Source organism: Ovis aries, chromosome 23 (genome assembly GCF_016772045.2).
Source record: "Ovis aries strain OAR_USU_Benz2616 breed Rambouillet chromosome 23, ARS-UI_Ramb_v3.0, whole genome shotgun sequence".
Taxonomy (NCBI): Eukaryota; Metazoa; Chordata; class Mammalia; order Artiodactyla; family Bovidae; genus Ovis; species Ovis aries.
In genome coordinates this window covers 20,143,679-20,164,107 of record NC_056076.1, presented here as the reverse complement: position 1 = coordinate 20,164,107, position 20,429 = coordinate 20,143,679, and the positions used below count along the sequence as shown (strand labels likewise).

General features: G+C 52.9%; 1 protein-coding gene across 50 annotated transcripts in view; it reads right to left on the bottom strand.

The window, feature by feature from the left end:
• Nucleotides 1–3,223: 3,223 nt before the first annotated feature.
• The window catches only part of CELF4 (CUGBP Elav-like family member 4), a 317,087-nt gene continuing 299,881 nt past the window's right edge, over nt 3,224–20,429 (bottom strand). For 16 of the 50 annotated variants that reach the window (XM_042239605.2, XM_042239607.2, XM_042239608.2 and 13 more), the window contains exons 11-13: nt 19,706–19,789; nt 14,058–14,229; nt 6,998–7,435 (exon numbers count right to left, since the gene is read on the bottom strand). In XM_042239605.2, coding sequence (XP_042095539.1) covers nt 14,102–14,229; nt 19,706–19,789 — 212 coding nt within the window. In that variant the 3' untranslated portion in view covers nt 6,998–7,435; nt 14,058–14,101. Of the gene's footprint in view, nt 5,401–6,997; nt 7,436–14,057; nt 14,230–14,629; nt 14,709–19,645; nt 19,790–20,429 lie in introns of those variants that run through there. The other 34 variants (XM_042239621.2, XM_042239624.2, XM_042239625.2 and 31 more) reach the window with 4 other exon arrangements.

Sequence of the window (20,429 nt, the reverse complement as noted above, 5' to 3'; positions counted from 1 at the left end):
GTACCAGCCCCTGTGTGCAGGAGCAGGTGGGATCCAGCTCAGAATAGGGACAATGTTGGACCTTTATAGAAACCCAGAAGGAGAGGAAGTGAACTGAAGTGAAAGTCACTCGGTCGTGTCCACCTCTTTGCAACCCCATGGACTATACAGTCCATGGAATTCTCCAGGCCAGAATACTGCAGTGGGTAGCCTTTCCCTTCTCCAGGGCATCTTCCCAACCAAGGGATTGAACTCAGGTCTCCCCCATGGCAGGCGGATTCTTTACCAGCTGAGCCTGCAGGGAAGCCCAAAAATACTGGAGTGGGTAGCTTATCCCTTCTCCAGTGAATCTTTCCGACCCAGGAATAGAACTGGGGTCTCCTGCATTGCAGGTGAATTATTTTTACCAACTTAGCTATCAGGGAAGCCCAAAGGAGATGGGAGCTATTAGTGTATGTGTGTTAGTCGCTCAGTCATGTCTGACTCTTTGTGACCCCACAGACTGCAGCCCACCAGGCTCCTCAGTTCTTGGGATTCTCCGGGCAAGAATACTGGCGTGGGTTGCCATTCCCTTCTCCAGGGGATCTTCCTGACCCAGGGATCAAACCTGGGTCTTCTGTATTGCAGGCGGATTCTTTACTGTCTGAGCCACCAGGAAAGCCAGAGGTCTCAGTAAACATTCTTCTCATATTAACATTGCACAGAAAGGAAGGAGAAAGAGAGAGAAGGAAAGAGAAAAGTGAGAGAAGATATGAGTACAGAAGGGTGGATGAAGAGCTGAAAGGCCTTTGAAAGTGCTGCCAGGGCAGGGGCTGGAGAGAGGCCCGGGCACCAGTGCCCACCTGTGCGTGAGGCTGGGAGAGGCCACAGGGATGCCCCACACTTACACAGCAAGGGTGCAGCTGCCCAACAGGCCAGGGCATGTCAGTGTGGCATCAGTAACACTGAGGGGAAACAGAGGTGTCTGCCAATGAAATGACTTGATAACTGGGATTTTCTTCAAAATAATCAGGGAATTGATGTATGTTAAAGCTTAGTGCTGTGTATGGGGGTTGTTATGCAAGTATCTCTACTTTCCATTATACATGAAATAAAAAGTTTATAAGAATAAACAAAAAGTCTTTTAAAAAAAACTAGGGAAGCTGTGAAGGAATCACACACTGCAGGTAGAATATAGCCGACCCGCCGTATCCACGGATGAAGAACCCACAAAAACAGAGGCCCGACTGTACTGGGCCATTTTGAGCATCCATAGACTTTGCTTATCTGCGGGGGTCCGGGAACCCATGCCCTGAAGATTCCAAGGGATGACTGTACTACCAGAGGAAACCAGGAAACCGTAGAATATAAGCAGAAATGAACGAGAGCTGTGTCTTGGGTTTTCTTAAATAACACTGCAAATCAGGGGTTCTTAACCAGGGGGTGATGGATGGGCTGTGGGACCCCTGAACTCCCTGTAATCATGTGCAAAGTGATCTGAGAGTTTGCAGCGACTTTTCAAGGAACCTCTGGTGCCCCCCATGCCCCCACACACACCCCACAGAGGCTAATACATTACCTTCTCTCTTAAATGTGCTGTGTGTACCCAGTCACTTGGTGGGTGGTTTTAAATAAAGGTTTATTTTCTAGAACTGGCGGTATTCACACCTGGGCCCTGTGTTTTTATCTCTCTTCTCAGTCATCCATGCCTGGAACAGAGCAAAAGAGGCCGACCCACTGCACAGCCCAGCTCCTTGGGGATAGGTCCCTGAGGCCCCACTGCCCCTGAGCCAGAGCAGTGGAGGTGGGGGTGCGCTGTGCTGGACAGAGGGCACGCAGTGGGGAAGGGCTGGGGAGGCTGGCGGGGCTCCCCGGGGTCTCAGAGAGTGACTGGAGGCAATGTGGTTGAAGCTGTCACCCTCTGGCAGGCACAGTGGCTTTCAGCTGCAAATGTCCAACAGAAACCATGGTTTAGAATAGTCTGAGGCTCAAAACCCAGAGAATTCCCTAGAAAATACCTTTCCCTTCCTCACAGGGTTGTGTAACTCCCGGTGAGACATCTACCCCTCGCAGCGAATTCTTCCAAGAAGACCAGCTCCCTAGATGTTCCTCAGAACTTGGCAGGTTAAGTATGGGTTATTTCAGAGGACAGGGAGGGTCTCACCTTAGAACCTCAAGGCTTGAAGGCCTGCCCCAGGTCCCGAGGAGTGAAGGCCCTCTCTCCCCAGGCTAGCATCTCCACAGGCTAGCATGGGACGCACGGGAGAGGGCCCTGCCTGGGGACTGAGATGTGAGGCGAGGAGGGAGGCAGGGACCAGGTGCTGCTTCCCGCCACTCCCCCCACAGAGGATGGGGAGCTGAAGCCGTTCCCCGCCTCTCACAGGAGGGCACAGACAGACAGACCCCTGTGCCTGCCAGGACTCCCGGCACCTCCCCCTCCCATCACATGGGGGGAGGAGATGGAGACCCTTGGTGGGGCCTGCCCATTCCTAGACAGGTCCACAAGGCTAGAGGCTGGGCCCTGGGGACAAGATGGACTAGTGAGAAAGGGCTGTCCCAGGAGGGAGTGTGACGAAGAAGCATGGCTGTTGTGCACCTGGGTTCTCACCTCAGGAGGACCTGCTCCCTCCCTCCTCCTTCCCCTCCCCCAGGCCCTACTTCCCGGTCTCCTGTCTTGGGAACCTCCCCGCATCCCATGCCTTCCTTCTGCATCCCATGCCTTCCTCGCAAGCCTCCTGTGGGAGTGGACATCTCCCTGCCTCCCTCTCACTATACAGAGAAAGCAACACTCCAGGCTCCTCCCACCAGAGCCCCGCCTCTGTGGATCATCTAGAACCTCAGTCTTCTCCACCCAGAGAAGTGTCAGGGCAGTGGAAGGTGCAAGACCAAGAACAAAATGCACCATGCCTGGCAAGTCTGGGCTGTTTGGGGTTGTGTCTTCCCCCTCCTTTACTGCAGGTCCTGCCTCCACTGTCTCCTTCCTCAGCTCCTCAGAGCACATCCCCCCACCCAAACTCAAGGTGTTCTGGCTTCTCCTCCTTCCTGTTGGGTGTGGGCTCTGTGGCCACTCCTACAAGGGAACCCAGGAATGGGCATGCAGTGGAGACTTTCAGAGGTGCACACCAGTAAAGAGAGACTTTTCCAGAAGGTCCAGGCAGCAGACTGGCTCCACGGAGGGATCAAAGCTACTTCCGGTGGGCCAGCCCTAGGGCACAGAGACTCGGCTGACCAGACTCCAGGAACCACAGATCACCATGGAAGAGCCTTTTTTTTTAAACTGTGCTTTATTTAGGGCTAAGCTGGAGAAAGCGTCATCCAATAGTTACAGAAGGTTACAAGGAGCTTTAGGGAGTTGAGTGTGAAAAGAGCAGTTGTACTGAACTGCAGCTGTTTCTTTTTTTTTTTTTTTTTTACAACATCTGGACATCCTAAAAAGGAGCCAAGAGAAAGAAAAATAAATTTTTTAAAAATAATAATTAACCAACAAAATAGAAAGAAAGGAAAGACAGAAGGCCTGAGAGGAACCAGATAGATGTTCTAAAGCAAAATATTAAAAAACATGGTAGGTCCAAGAGCCTCCCCGCCAGGCCTCCAGATGAACCAGAGGTCAGTGAAGAGGGTGTCAAGGCAGAAGGTCAAAGCAAGTCTTCCCAACGGTGCAAATAAATTATAATAAATATGTTATACTTTAAAATATATGTGTTCTTAAATAATTCAGTGTTTTTTTCTGATTCTGAGTTTTTTTAAGCAATGTCTTTTTTAACTGCTCTAAAGTCATTTACCAAAGATAAATATCGTGCTTTCATTAAATAGTTTTCCTTGTTTTTTTTCTCTATCATTACAATTAAAAGTCCTACAAAATATGCAAATTTATTTACAGAAAAACAGAGCCGGCATCATTTAAACATCCCTGTTTTTCAAAATTCCTTGTAAACAGTTTCAGAAATTCTTCAAAGATTGTTTTTTTTTTTTTTTTCTCTCTCTTGTTAAGGTTTTTGTGTGTGTGTGTGTTGTTTAGTTGTTTTAAGATGAAAGTTCCCAGGTCTCCCTTGCCCGGAAAGTCTCTGGAGCAAGCATGGAAGGCGAGTGAAGCGGAGGTGTCCAGGGTTTGCGCGGAGCGGGCGAGCGCGCGCAGCTCCCGGAGCGAAGCGAGGCGAGGGCGGCGGCGGCGGGCCTTCCTGCCAGCGGCGCGGCCTCCACCGGTGGTGGGCAGCCCGAGGCCCACGGTTCTGGGCGGGTCCGGCCTGGCCCTCGGGGTCAACGGCGTCCAACAGCACTCGCGGGGAGAAGGGATTGATGCTCAGTCTAAACTCTACAAAAGTACAGTCCTACAACATCTGGGATTTTAGCAATAACGCTAACTTCTATAGGTTTTTTTTTTCTTTTTTTTTCTTTTTTGCTTTCCTCTAATTTTTCTTCTATTATATAGGTATTTTAAACTTCTCCTTTTTAAAATTCTGTACAACTATTATGCTTTTAAGAGGGGGGGAAAAGTTAGAAGCATTTACAGACTTTTCACAACAATTATCTTGCCTTGTCAGCCCCCTTTGTTCCCCTCGTTTTCTCACACTTCACAGTTAACGAGTTTTTGTATTTTGTTGCTTTCCCCAAATATCCACCGATTTGTTCATCTTAACAGCTCCATCCAGACATATAATACAGAAAACCATAGGAAAGAGTCATAGACTTGAATGAGGGTGATCAAAGCGCCTCTCAAAGTATCAAAGAACTATTATCTTGCTGTTTTAAAAGCACTGAAGCATTATTTTTCCTTTTTTTAATTTTTTTTGTTTTTTTTTTTTGTTTTTTTGTTTTGTTTTGTTTTTAATTACATTTTTTCATAGAATCGCTCTAAGCTGTTTCAAGAACAGCCGTGAGGCAGAAAGGAGGTTCTCCTCCATTCCCCCTCTATTTGACCTAGAGCTACACATCTGCAATAAAAAGTTTGGTCCTTTGGTCCCTAAATAGCTAAAGGAATGACAGATAGAGATGCTCAGTGGCGACCTCCCAGCCGCCCCCTGGGGACCAGGCCCCGCCAGCCACACCGCTTGCCCCAGCCTGCCTCAGGCGCCCATGGGCTGGAAAAGCCCCGGGGATCGGGAAGCAGCGGCCCTTCCCAGTTCCCAGCCCTGCAGTCTCCCCACCTTGTCTCAAGTTATTTTGTTTGAAAGTTGCCTTTTTTTGTTTTGTTTTTTTCTTCTCATTTTTCTTCATCTTCTTCTTCCCTTTGTCATATATATATTTTTCCCCCAAACACGTGCCCTCTGAACTCCATAGACGCTATACTTTCCTTGAAGAAATGTGACAGTCACAGAGAGTGTCTGGAGTCTTCAGCTTGACTGATATTGGCTGATATGTCAAAGGTGTCATCCAACAGTTCTCATTTATAAATATATATAGAGAGAGGTTTGTTTTTTAATGTAGCCCGTTCAGCATCCTGCCCTAAAATGAAGAAAATCGGGGCTGATTAAGCCAAGAGAGGAAATGCAAAATACATCCAAACACCAAAAGGAACCTGCCTCAGGGGGGTTAGGGTGGGAGCTCTGGGGGGGGATGGCGGGAGGGAGGGAAGAGACCAGTATGAGAATTAGTCATGATCATGATACGTAAAAAAAGAAATTGACTCTTGTATTCAGAGTAAGAAACCACTGGGAAGGCTATAGGTGATGGCTGTAGCAGAGGAGACGGTTTTTGATTTGGGTTCCTTTAGAGTTCTGGATTGGGGGACGGCTAGATCTACGGGAAGAATTTGTGACTGTGGGGTATGACTTCATCATTAAACTGACCTCTGAGGGATCTAGCCCAGATACAATATGTATACAGAAGCCTAGCAAACAAGATGGCAGAAATCTAGCAGCCCAGCCCGCTCCTCCCCACGGTCCGTGACGTGAATTTTGTAGAACCCTGGCCCAGTTTCCAAGCGAACCGCCTCTTTTCCAAGGTCAGTAACTATTTGCGAGGCTATGTATATATATGTATATCTGGATATATGTGTAGAATATATTCACCTGCACATATGTGGATATACATGGATATGTGTGTATGTATATGCATAGATACACACACACACACGTAATGTTTTTCTCATACATGCCAGGGAATTTAGAGGAAATTCAGCACTTTGAGGAAGTGGATGGGAGAACCTAAAAGAAGTTAGAACGGATTTAATCATCAGTTAAATTAACTCAGACAGTTCTCGATTTTGTTTTGAATGGTGGCTTTTTGGTGTTTTGTTTTGCATTTCAAAGAAAAAAAAATCATGATCTGACTAGAATCAGAAGGAGAATGCTTAACCATTGTGAATTAACAAATGAGACTCGTCTCCATTCTAGCAAGCAGCTTCCACTTATACATGGGGGTGACTGGTTACATCAAGAGAGTTAGAACTGCAAAGCCCCCAGTTGAGGGGACAACGTCATGCGTATATCAATCCATGCTGGCAGGTTTTTCACACTGTTGATTCAACAAACAGCAAACCGTACACAGCAATCTAAACAATTACAACACCAAATAAAATAATAATAAAATTAAAAAACACTTGTCAAGGACCCTTTTTCAGTTGTAAACAAAAAAGTGCATTTTGCTTTTGTCAGTACTCTTTTTTAAAACCAACCAAAAAGCCCTCCCCAAGCCCCAGGTCCCCCACCTCCCCTCCCCACATTTAATTTAGCAGAAGTAGCTAGAATACAAACCTTACAATTGTGACCGGGCTCTCTCTCAGAGGCCTCGGGCTTTGAGCTCTAGTTTTTTGGTTTAGAATTTTTTTTTTTATCATTCTGTTACTGTAGAGATTTTGTTTTTGTTTTTCCTTTTGAAGTGAGATTTAAAATAGCCTAACTTGAAAAAGACCAGACCTAGGAAAGTGTCAATTGAAAAAGGCCCCCAAATTTCTAGAAAAAAATAAAATCACAATATTTTCAAGTGCAAGTAAATCAACCACGCATAGATACTTTTAAGGTGTTTTCCTTATTTTTAAGAAAAAAAAAATAATGGTTTGCACAGTTAAATGATCCCATGTCCGATAATTCGGGAATTCATCTTTATTTTTACTATTTTTTTTGTTCTTTTTTTTTTTTTTCTCTATGTGACATCTAGAGAAGCATAAAAAACGCTGAACAAGAAAAACCAAACAACAGAAAGTAAAACCACTGCAAGCACCAAGAACGAAACGAAAATGAGCACAGCAAAAAAGGTTGTGGCAGCACAAAAGTCAGGAAAATGCACGTGTGATCATGACTGGCCAACCATCAACGGATACAACATCCAAGAGAAACGCTCCAATCACAGCACCTCCACGAAACTTGACGGCAATTGTCATGCAACCGATTCTTAGCCTTGTTACATGACGCCATCATGTCACACTGTGAACTTTGAGTTGATTTGAACTTACGGATGGGGGACTGTTTTCTCCACTCTCATGTGATTACGTGAACTTTATTCCTAGCTCAGCGCGAGACTGTGGTGGATTTGACTGGCCCTGGTTGGGTTGTTGGAATTTGATTGAATGACAAAAGAAGAAAAGATTTATATATATATTTATATATGTAGAGAGAGAGAGAGAAAGAGAGAGAGGACAAGAGTGTGGGTAAGAGGGGGAGGGGGAGGAGGAAGGGGGAGGGGTCGGGGATTGTGGGGGGGGCGGGGCGGAAGAGGGGGCAGGGAGAGTCGGGTTGAGGGTGAAGACGGGCAAGGAAGAAGTTAAAACAAAATTAAAAGGAAAAATATTTATACAGCACCAGACCACAGCATCAATCTAAAAGCTCAGATGAGAGAACAGCAGTCAAATCATAAGAGAACGGAAAAAAACCCAAAAGGATGGAGGAAGCGGCAGACGAACGACATGGGCACGTCAACACACACACGCACACGCACGCACGCACACGCACACACGGTTGTTGATGCAGACAGGTGATACACTGTGAACAGCAGAGCCTCACGCAGGGCCGCTACGGGCATCCGTCATGCTCCGGGTCACAGGAGGGAGGGCGTGGGCAGTGTGGCGAGGGGGCCAGAAAAAAAGAAAACAGCCCCTCAGACCACCTTGGCCGGCGAGCAGGTCAGGGGGACACGCTCTCTACTTTGACCCCCTCCTTGGTTCTTTCTCTCTCCCCCAGGGGCTGAGCGTGCCTCGCCTCCCCAGCCTTCCTGGCTACAGCCTGTGGTCAGCAAGGGGAGCCTGACTGGCTGGCTCCCAATCGCCGGGTGGGTCAGAGGCTGCCTAAGGCGACTGCTGTGTCCGGGGGTCCATCCAGGAAACACTCGGCTGCCCGGGATGGTCCACACCCACGACAACCCGGCCTCCCACCCTGTCCAGGGCCCGCGGTGGCCACCGTCCCCAGGGAAGGGCGTCCCCGCTAAGAGCGCCGGGAGGCTGCGGGAGGCCTCGGGCCTGCCCCCTGCCGCCCGGCCTCGGCCCTCGGACCTCAGAACCTTCAGAAAACGAGCACTCTCAGTTGTGAGATTTAGAGTCCATCATGGCAGTGTTCTCGGAACTCTACAAACACGCCCTGGCACGGCTGATTTCCTGTTTCACGGCTTCCTTATTCACTCTGCTTTGCTCCCAAGGGGGCCCAAAGTGAGGCGGGGTCCTGGCACGTGAAGCCTTTGGGAGGTTTCAAAGCTCTGACTCAGAAAGGGTCACGGGGGAGGCTAGGGTGCCCTGGAGGGTAGGTCAAAGGGAAAAGGACAGTCCACCGGAGAGGGGCAGCTACGGGCCTGGCTCCCTGCCGGTCCCTGCCGGCTGTCACCCTGGTCCTCTGCTTCCCCCTACCCCCGCCTCCCGGTTCTCGGCTCCTTCACACCCTACATCCCCGCCACATACAGCTTTCTAGACTGACCCTTCTCACTGTCTTCTTTACTGATGGAGCCCTAACTGGTGCAGGCTGAGATCTCCCTCTCAGAAGCACCATCCAGTTATTCCAATGTGAGTTGTCCTGAACACGCTTCATTCACCATTTGGGGTCCTCTGCCCCCACCCAGGGCCCTGGGGGTCCCTAGTCCCACCCCCTCCTCCTGGTTACCCCTGAGCTCGCTCCTCAGCTCCTGGTCCCCTGCAGCACCCCTGCCTGTGCCAAGCCAATGCACCAGGCTGGGCTCCAATGTCCCCGGCTTCTACCTGCAGCGGCTCCTGCTCTCAGCTTTGGGTTTTCCCTCAGGCCATGTGGAAGGGAAGCCTGAGACTGTGACATGTTGCTGCAGATAAGATGCAACATAGCTGAGAGGTGATGATTCTAAGCCTAAATCTGGCCCCCGGCTCTGCCTTCTCTGAGGAGCCCGAGCGTCTCTGCCTGCACAGAGCCCGGCCCTGCCTGCCGTCCAGCTCTTCCTGCAGCAGATTCCCTCCCCGACACCAGGGCCCACCAAGGCCCGCCTGCAGCCCCAGCCCCTCCACAAGGAAAACCCACAGACCCACCACCCACGAGAGCCAACTGGCAGGCCCGTGGGGCGGGAGAAGAGGCCTCAGAGCTGAGGGGCACGGGCGGGGGGCCTCCCTAGTTGTCCAGTGGTTTGGACTCTGAGCTTTCACTGCCCAGGGCCCAGGTTCAATCCCTGGCAGGGGAACTAAGATCCCACAAGCCACGAGGCACAGAGGGCACTAGGTGTCAGTCATGCAAGTGTAACTAAGGGAGTCCCAGGGACCCTCCCACCCAGTCCTGGGACGCCCACTCCTCCCCGTGCCGCTGGGCTCCTTTGCTGGCTGCCAGCTTTCCTCCAGCCTCCCTTCAGGGCCTGGCTCTGGCCGATGCTGGGGATTCCACACAGCCCCTCCCCAGAGCTGTGTCAAGGGAACTTTCTCACACACACTTGGCCCCAGCACGCAAACACACTCTCATACTTAGCCTAAAGAGGCTCCCCCGGGTTCTGCCGGCTGGCCACTCCCTTCACGTGAGAACAGTGGCCCCTATGCCCACCCTGACCCCTGCCTGGCCGCCCTCTGGAAGAGTCTTTCCAGACCCAGCCCTAGACATGGCAGCAGGGTCACTGACCAGCGTGGGGAACTGGAATCGGGCCTGGGAAGCACCCCACCCCCCAAGACCTGGGTGAGGAAGTTATGGCCAAGTTAAGCCAATTTAGATGCCAGGTTCTAAACACAGCTGGCCTCCAGCCGGAGAAGGCTCAGGCCCAAAACCACAGCCCAGCACCAGGCAGGTCTGTCCCGAGGCACCTGTGCCTGCAAAGCTTGGAGCAGACGCTGTGCAAAAGCACACTCAGATCCAAGCCCAGGGTCCAGAGACACGGGGCTCCCAGGGTCCAGAGACACAGGGCTCCTAGGGAGTCAGACCTGCCACTCAGCACGTTCTCCCCCTCAGCTCTCCCCCTGCAGAACTGCACAGCCAGGCACCTGCCCTCAGCTCAAGCCCAGCATGCTCCAAGGTGGGACAAGGGACTTGGGTGTCTGCCTGGACCTGATCACGTTCATGCTTCTGCCTGTTTCCTTCCTCTTAAGTTACCCAGTAAAGATTTCTTGGAGAACTCCCATCTTTGCACAAGATAAAGGGCAGGGGCTGCAAGGATGCCAGGAACTCACCTATCAGGAGGCACAGACTGCATCCTACCCAGGCCTCGTTTCAGGGAACCAGAGCCCAACCACACTTCCCTGCCGAGAACTGCCCTCCCAGGGCCCCTTTGTTTCCCCAGACCCCCCTCACTCTAGTTCTGATTTGGCCACCTCTAAGCCTTCTGTCTTCACCACTGGCTCTGAGATCCCCCTCCCTGGGCCTCTTCACACCTAGCTATGCCCCCTGAGCCCCTGCTCAGGTGAGCTCTGTCCTTCTGAGTAACTGGAACTCATCATCTGTAAACATCCCTTGTCGGTCTGTAAAATCATGCAACTTTAAGCTGCTTTTATAGCTGTTTCTTCCCTCCCTTGCTGGCAGCCTCTTCCCACTGCAGTCCCCAAGTCTGGCCCTTAGCTGGCACCTGCCTTCTGTTACAGCCTCTAACAGCCTTGGGCTGGGAAAGCCTGAAGGCACCATTTGTTAAAATCCTGTGGTTGCAACCAAAAGGTCAACTTGAATGTAGGAGTTATGTGTTGTTGTTTGATCACTGAGTTGCGTCCACCCTTTTGCGACCCATGGACTATAATCCTCCAGGGCTCCTCTGTCCATGAGAGTCCCCAAGCAAGAATTGAGGAGTGGGTTGCTATATCCTCCTCCAGGGGATCTTCCTGACTCAGGGATCAAACCCACGTCTCCCGCATTGGCAGGCAGATTCCTTACCACTGAGCCACCAGAGAAGCATAAGGATTATGTGACATCACAGTGTTTGTAGGAGACTGCCTAGTGAAGGGGTAGTCAGATGGCTGACCCCAGAGGAGGGAGATGTCATGACGTGTCCTCTCTGGTAGTCAGAAGACTCTGGGGTAGGAGAGAGTGGGGCAAGAATACAGGGGCGTTTATTATTCTCCTTAAGCAGCCCCTCCCCTCAATTCATGACTCAACCACTCAAGTGACTTAATCTGTGTGTGCTCCAACTCCACAATGGGAAAGACAACACTGCCTACCTTACAGGCAGCGTCAAGTACACAGTTATGTCTCCAGAGTTGCCACCTACAAGAACAATGCCTCGTGCATGGTAAGCACAGTGTGAAAACCTGCGGTTCTCATCTTTTCTGGCTTTTGTATTCCCTGGTGGAAGAACCACTCTGCTTTTTAAACTACTTCTCTTAAGTCCATGCGACAATTACGACTGCTAACTGGTTCTACACTGCGGGCCTACTTCTTACCTTCTGTCCCAAACAACAAATCCGCCTCTCTCACCCCTTGCTCTGACCTTGATGTCCTCTCCTTTCTTGGGTCTTACTTACGTCGAGGTCTACAAGGCTAAGACAGGCTACTGTTGAGGGAGCCACAGAATCGCAGGGCATGAGTCCCCAGCATGCCACCTAGAAATGCCTGTGATGGCTCCAGCACCTGGGTTTCATCATGGGGAAATGCAAGCCCAAGAGGGGAAGCACCCTGACCCAGGTCATGCCCTGATGGCAGAGTTAACCTATTGAAGAAAAAGTGCACCATGTCACTTCCACAGCACTGTCCCTCCCTCCTCTGGAAATGTGCCCTCTGCACCATCTGCTGGCTGCCACAGAGCCCGAAGCTCCACGCGGGCAGGATGGTGACCATGTATCTCTCTATCTCGGAACTGAGCACAGAAACTGCCCACACTCTGAATGGATGTGTGTGCGTGAGTGCAAGCATGCCCATTTCTGTGTGTGTGTGTGTGTGTGTGTGTCTCTATGTGTGCTCATGCACATTTCATGCAGACCAGAGATGGGCAGGGGTGGGAAGTCAGGAAGCAAGGGAGGCAGACTTTGCTTTAACAGCCTTGCTGTGAATAGAGGCTCAAGAAAATCTCTTGGAGAGAAGGTGAGTATGGCTGCTCCCAAGTGGACAAAAGGGGCCCTACTGGCAGTGCGGGGATCTGGGAGGAGACTGGGAAACTGGAGCTCTCCCTCCCAGACTCCAGACTCTGACCCTTCATTGGGAAGTGTAACTGTCACCTGGCTCACCTTTCTCGCGAGCCCTCACCATCTCAGGTCACAACTACTCTGCTCTTGCAGTCACTCCGGCCAGAAATCCAAGCGCCATCCTAACCCTCTTTCTCTCACACCCCCTTGAATTCCTTCCGAACAGCAACCAGCTCCTTCACAGCACCTTGAGTGACTGCTATGCCTCTGGACTGAGCGGTCCAGGCACTTGACCTCTGCTTGTGGTCCCACAGTCTATCAATACAGCAGCCAGCGGTCCTACTGAAATGCAAGTCACCCACAGCCCTGTGCCCCTCAGAGCTCTCCAGTGGCTCCCTTAGCCCTCCATTTCAGCAGAGAGGCCGAAGTCCACGCAGCGGACTGTGTTCCTACACGAGGCGGCCCTCCTCACCTCTGGGATCTCCTTTTCTACTCCCCCTGGCCCCCAACCTGCCACAGCTCTCCCATCATCTCTGCCTACTGCTGGTCCTTGCACACACCACCTTGCTCTCACCTTGGAGCCTGTACACCATACTCCTCTAGACCCTGGCATGGCTCCCTGTCTTCCCTTCTTCAGATCTCTGCTCAAGTGTCACTTTCTCAGCAAGGCCTACCCTGACTACCTGATTTAACTGTAACCAACAATTTCAACACCCTATACAATTTACTCTTTGATTGTATGTCCTTGTTTGATGTCTGTCTGCCTTGCTAAGGACAAGCATTCTGATCAGTATCACTCATGCTGAGCTCCTAACAGTAGCTGACCCACAGAACTGTGGAAGCGGCAGAGGGCTGGCAGCCTGGCCCTGGCCCGAGAACAAGCTGGGATGGCAGGAGGGCACCGCAGTGGGGGAAGCCAGGCTGGGGGTGAACTCTTGATGACCAGGCACATCTCCCACCTCTCCCCCGCCTCAACTCCACCCCAGGAAGCTGCTTCACCCAGGGCAGTATGTGGCCTGGAGGAGGAGTGGGCCGATGGTGCCTCTAGCTTTAAGACAGGACTCAGAGAGCTGGGAAAAGTGACACCTGTCCACTCATCACGGGCTCTGGGAAGTGGGCAGGGTAAGGGGCCCCAGTCCCGTACATACAGTCACCCTCCTCAGCCTCTGTCCCCTCTTGTTTTTTTTTTGTTTTTTTTTTTGGTAAAGTTCTCTTTGAAAAGTCCTGTTCCCTCCTCTCCAGACTGAGCTGTGGTTAACTTGAGGGGTGAGGCAGTCAAGCGTTGACAGGCCCCCAGAGCTGGAGAGTGGAGAGCCAGGGAGTCTGACAGAAGGCCCCAGCACATGTCTATAGCTCCCCACCACAAAACCTATGCCACCCAAACTCTCCTAGCCCTGAGCTTGTCATCGGCTCACCCCAGGATTTCTGGCAAACAAGATTGCCAATGTAGACCTTCTCAAAGCAGTTCCCTCCCTCCTGCCCCCTCTTGGCTCTGCAGCAGGGGGATGGCCATACCCATTTCTGCCGGGGATGACCACAGCTCTGCGCCTGCCCCCTGGGAGCAGGTCGAGCCGGGCGCAGCGGGTCCAAGGCACAACGAGGGTCCAGGCAACAAAGGCCAGAGGAGGCGGCGGGTCCGTCCGGTATCAACCTCCCCAACCTCCCCCGTCCCCGCGCCCCGGCCGATCCCGGTTACCTGTGCGAGTCCTGGTCTCCCCCGGGGGACGCTCCCGCCGGCGCTCAGTACGGGCGATTGGCGTCTTTGGGCCGCTTCAGCTGCACCTTGAGCCTCTTCATGCCGATCTGGAAGCCGTTCATGGCCTGGATGGCAGTCTGCGCGCTGGCCGGGTTGTCGAAGCTCACGAAGCCTAGCGAGACACGAGGGACGAGGGCCTGGGTTTCCACGGGGCCGCCCCGGCCGGGAGGGGGCGGGGAGGGGAGGGGGTGGAGGGCGGGAGCCGGGGGGCGGGGCGGGGGAGTCCCCGCCCACTCCCGCGGAGCCTCCGGGCGGGGCGGGGCTCGAGGCTCCGCCCCTCGTGGCCACGCCCCCTGGCCGGGCTCGCACCCCTCCCCCACAGCCCTCGTGCGCGCGGCCTCCTCCGGGGCCGCGCTGGGGAGGCTCCCGGCTACCGGCCCGCGCGGGCCCGGGCGGGCCGTCCCCGCTCCGCCTCGGCTCTCGGCGGCGCGGCTGTCCCGGGCGCCCTCTTCCCCACCCCGGCCGGCCCCGGCACCTCAGCCCCCGCCTGCGGTGGGAGAGGGCGGACACACCTGCGGGCGGAGGAGTTTATTGGACACTGTCCTCCCTGACAGGAGGGGGCCTGGCAGCGGGAGGGCACGGGGGGCCGGCCTGGGGAGAGAGAGGAGTGCGAGGGGAGGGAGGGGAGGCGCCCCGGAGCGAACGTCGCCGCCGCCGATCCCGGCCGCCCCCTGGCGAGCGCCGCCGGCCGCGGGCCGGGGCCGAGGCGGGGTCCCCGCCGCCCGTCCGCCCGCTCCGTCCAGGCCGAGCCCCGCTCCGCCCCCAGCCAGGCTCCGGGTGGCCACCCGGGTCAGTCCACACTGGCTCGCGTGAAACGCCACCTCGCTCCCAGAGGCCGTCCGCGCCACCCTTTTATGTTAGCACGACTCCCTCCTGGGAGCAGCGGCTCTTGCCCTGGACTGAGCACGCGCCCGCTGACGCGTCGCCTGTGAACCTCTCATAGCACTGATAGTGGTGTAACAGTAATAGTACAAATTGACACTATTAGCGAAAGTTCGCTGAGAGCCTCCTCCGTGTACTACAGGCTGCAGAAGTGCTTGTCACATGTTCAGTCCTCCCAACATCCCAGGACAAGGGTATAGAACCATCCATGGCTCCCAGTCCCCTGAAGCAAGCAGTTCCCAGGTGGGACTGGATTAGGTTCCCAAAGTTGACCTCTTTTGGAACTTAGAATGCATCTCCTATTTATAGACTACACTACATCAGCATTTCCCAAAATGGCTCAAACAGTGCTCCTTGAGAAAGGACCTTCTGTGGTCAAGTAGGTTTGCAGCCAGGTCACTCTGGAACAGTTCCTGGCACATTAACAAACAAAAACATCCCCCTCCCACCCCAGCTTCTCTCTTCTTTTTGGCTTTTTTTTTTTTCAAACCTCGTATTTCCTGGAATTTATTTGACTTTGGAGGCCGTTTCTCTGTAAAATGGACTTAGATCCTGCAAATATGAAACTACGCTTGGCAAAGTTTCCTGGCCATGCTGCAAATGTGCCTCATTTGGGGTGTTTGTCCCCAAATGGCCGTTAGATATATAAGGGATAGATGTACAGACCCCAGGGAGGTAGAAAGCTGTTTCTTGGTTAACTATCTGTGGTCCCCTGGTCCTGCCTGAGACCCCTCCCTCACTCTCCCCATGTGGTGACCCTTCCTCCCCTTTACCTCCACCCGGACACTACCTCTTCTGGCCTCTTTTCTCTTTCTCCCTCCTGCATTTCTGCACATTTTCTCTTGCAACCATGCATCATCAAAGACGGGGGAGGGATGTGTGCAGGTACATGTGAGTGTACTCAAAGAGGGCTAGCATGTGACCTCCGATGAGACTGGTCACAGCTGGGCCCAAGGCAACATATCCAACATCTGTATACATCTGTACACCTAAATCGGAGAAGGCAATGGCACCCCACTCCAGTCAGTACTCTTGCCTGGAAAATCCCATGGACAGAGGAGCCTGGTGGGCTGCAGTCCATGGGGTCGCGAAGAGTGGGACACGACTGAGCGACTTCACTTTCACTTTTCACTTTCATGCATTGGAGAAGGAAATGGCAACCCACTCCAGTGTTCTTGCCTGGAGAATCCCAGGGACGGGGGAGCCTGGTGGGCTGCCGTCTATGGGGTCGCACAGAGTCGGACACGACTGAAGCGACTTAGCATAAACCTAAATACACAGGAAGGATTTTGGATTATCCATAGTTGGAAATCAATGTGAGTCATTTTTCCACCTCCCCCTCTCATGCCCTCCTGGCCCATCCCTTCCCCACAAAACTACAGTCAAGCTGTCAGCAGAGCAGTTTTCAAATGTGTGAATGGTGCATCTGTTACATTGCTCTCTTTTTAGGCAAGCTAAAAGCCTCCCTCCCTACCAGGACAAGATAGCCTAACTATTGGTGACAGCTGCCCCACCACCACCAAAAAAAAAAAAAAAAAACAAGTATGAGCGAAGTGGGAAAGAGACGGGACAAAGATAAAAAGGGCTGGAGATGCTGTGTAGGGCAAAGGTGTAAAAGGAGGGAGAGAAGTTCCGGGAGGAGGCAAGAAGCCCAGCCTCAGGTTAAGTACTGGAAGCCTGGGGGTTGAGAAGGGTGCCAGGCTCAAGGAACTTTTCTTCCTGAACTTTCTTAACTGGCTAGCAGTCAGGGCAGGGAGCATCTTCCCGCTGGCCCCCTCAGCAAGGCTCTGGGCACCATCTCCCATGTACCTCGTTTCCAGGGCTGTATCCCTTCTCCCAGAGCTCCTGCCCCATTCCTTTGGCTCCTGAGAAGGCTGTGCAGGTAGGATGCCCTCCTGGCGGCCCTCCAGCCCCTCCTCCAACATAAAAACCATTTGTGCTGCTCACGAAGGCCTCCAAAAGATTCTGTTTGTGGTTATGAAGAGCAAGGGAAGACTCTGAGCAGTTCATTTCCACAGAGGACTACATGTGGAGCAACACAGCCCTTTGGGGGGAATAAAAGGGGCCCTAGCACCTCCTGAAGGTCCACTCTGACCTTTCCTCACATGGAATGTCTTGTGTAACCTTCACAGCATCACTGAGAGCTGACCGCCAAAATCCCCATTCCACCAACGCAGACACTGAGATCCAGAAAGTAAGCTTGCCCGTGAGTGTGTGCTGGGGAGATGCACAGGTTGGGCTGCCAAAGCCAGGGAGGGAACCCAAGAGACTGAAGGAGGAGCCACTGGGCCGGCCAGCTGGGCGGGATCCTGGCCTTTCTCAAGGCTGGTGGATGTTCAGTGCTAGATGTTTGTGCAGGAAGAGAGAAAGAACCAGAGCAGAGGTATACGGGGGAGGACTTCCAGGAAAAGTAGGGCAAAAGTCTTTGCTGGAGAACTTGAATGAGCTAATGGCAAGGATAATCTGGGGTTGACTGGAGGGAGCGGCACAGCATAGATGCCAGAGGGAAAGGCTGGGCCTGCTCCAGCCTGGATACCCAGCAGAGTCTGGGCTCTTTGCAGTTTTCTTCTGACTTATCGGACATCTGAGGCTTACTTAGAGACCAAACGCAGCTGATCTCCAGTCTGCTGTTTTTACACAGGTAACTGTAATTCATCAAAAGAAACACCAAACAGTTGAGGGGTGCACCCCAATCTTTTCCTTTGGCCTTGTTCTCCCATCCCCCAGAGAAATGAGCTGCTGGGTAACTCAATGCCTCTGAAGTACCACAGATTTTAAGTGGCAGCTGCCAGAGGGGAAGGAACACTGCAAAGATCTTGACTGCCTTGGGGAATATCATTTCCACCCTGAAGCCCTTCATGGACCTGGAGAGCTGGTCTCCAAACTGGAATCTCCTTAACACGTGCTTTCCAGCACTTCTGCACTTTTGTACCTTTCCCCCTCCCCCATCCCCAAGAGGGGACCCAGGTTCCGGCCTCACAGCCCCTGAATCTGGGGGTCAACCTGGAGGTGCTGGGCTGACTCAGCTCTGGTTCCATGTGTCCAGTCTGGGGACCAGACTCAATTCTGGGGGACTCAGGAGTAGATCAGACCTGAGAAAGCAGCTCTCATGGAGGCAGAAGAGGTGGGAAAAGGGCCGAGGAGGGGTGGAAAGGAGAGGTGTGGGGATGACGTGGGTTTCCAGGAGGTCTGAAGAAGCAAACTGAAACTCAGGAAGCCCAGCTGAACTGGAATTTCAGATAAGCAATAAATACTTTTTTAGTATGTCTCCAATATTGCATGGGACACATTGTACATGATATTTGGGATGTGTGTGTGTTAGTCACTCAGTCATGTCTGACTCTGCGACCCCATGGACGGTAGCCCACTAGGTTCCTCTGTCCATGGAATTCTCCAGGCAAGAATATTAGAGTGGGTTACCATTCCCCTCTCCAGGGGCTCTTCCCAGCCCAGGGGTTGAACCTGGTCTGCCACCTTGCGGGCAGATTCTTCACCTTCTGAGTCACCAGGGAAGACCCATTTGGGACATACGTATACTAAAAATGTATCTGTTATTTATCCGAAATGCCAATTTAACTGGGAATCTTGTGTTTTATCTGACGTCCATACTCCTAGATCCTCCCAAGCCCTTCGTCTCCCATCTAACACTCTGTCCAGAAGAATTTCCCAAAGGTATCTTCACCCCATTACTCCCCCATCTTCCACTGCCTACGGTACCATATGAAGCACCTTCACCTGAATGATTGAACCCCTCCCCAGCACAGACTTGCCCTCATAGCTGGTCTCCCCTGAACCTTCCTTTCTCCCCAAAGCCTCCAGCTTCCTCATTCACTAGCCTTTGACTCTCCTCATCCCAGCCCCATACACTCATCCATTCTATTTCCCCATGCTTGGAATTCCCTCCCCTTCTGTCTGCTTGCATCCACCTGCCTTTCTCATTCCTTCATTAGTTGGTGCCTGGCAGATCTCACTGCCATTGAATAGATATGATTTTCATCTAAGCTCAGACCTGAGGCTTCCTGAGGGCAGGGACCAGTTTCCTCTTCCTGATTCCTTGACAGTTTCGCTCTGGTGCCCTGAGGGGTGGGGGTTCGGGGAGAAAGGTGCATTGGATGGCAAGAGGGGAGCAAAGAGCAGGGTAGAAAGAGAAGGAGGCAGGAGCAGGACAGAAAGATGGACAGAGGCCAAGGGGCCAGTGGGGTAGGGACTTCAGTTGGGTGAACCCCTCACTCCAAGGGTCATGCTCAGCTTTGACCCCCAGGGCCACTGTAGCCTTGAGAGGAGAGGGGTGCTGGGAGAATGGCTGTTGTGAGGCTCTGCTCCATGCCCCTCCTCCTCCTGCCCAAGATGGGTCCTTTCCCTTCTCTCTTGGTGGGAATTGAGCTTTGGGGCTGGGAGGGGAAGCTCTCTCGTGGACTAGGGGTGGTGGCTAGGAGACTGGATGGGAGTGGGCAGGAAAAGCCAAGAAACCAAAGAACAGAAGAGAGAAGAGGGTGAGAGATGGAGGCTGGAGGCTGGGCACAGGAGCACTTGGGAGTGGGGGGCTGCGGCGATGTGAAGGAGCAGGTTAAAAGCAGTTGGACACCGGTAAATTGGTGCGAGCACCACCCTGTCCTAGGTGAAGTTGGTTTGTTATCTTTACCCACCAAAGCATTTACTTTGGTTAGTCGCCCGATCCACAAACACTTTCGAGGAGATGACATTACCGAAAGGGAGGAACATCTGCATCAGCTCAGCGTCCCCAAGCTCCTGGGGCAGATGGTAGATGAACAGGTTACAGCCCTCGGGCCCTGCGGTGGGGGGGGGGGGTCAGGGGAGGAGGGATGGCGGGGTGGGGGAAGAGAGAGACAGAGGAGAGGTGAGCGAGTTAGGCAGCGGCAGCAGGGAGGGTTAGGGGCGAGGTTAGGATAGGGGTCTCATCCAAGGTCCAAAAGTGGCCGTGAAAGAGTGGGGAGCTGCTGAGCCCCGGGTCTGAGCTCTGGTCTCCACTCTGCCCTCGAGCAAGTCTCTGAAACTCTGTGCCTCAGCGGTCTTTTTCACATCACAGGGCGCCTGGCAACTCCAGGGCTCAAGGGGTGGAGGCAACCAGTGAATGGGGTGAACACGCCTGATTAGTCTTGGAGGAGAGATACTGAGGAGAGGCACTGGGTAGGGAGACCTGCCCAGCCCTCCCCCCCCCGCCACCCCCAGCCAGGGTAGGATGGAGGGAAGTGCTGGGGCAGCCCTGTCTCTGCAAGCCTCACTCCCCATTTTCCCCCGGCCAAAGGCAGGACTCTGGGGCCTGGAATCCCCATCCTCTGTCCTGGCCTGCAGCCACTCTTTCCCATTTGATCCCCAAAGGCCTTACCCTCCGCTGCCCTGAACCTTAAAGTCCATCCTAATCTTGAAGGTGGAAACCAACACTTATCCAACCTGCTCCAGCAAGCCAGG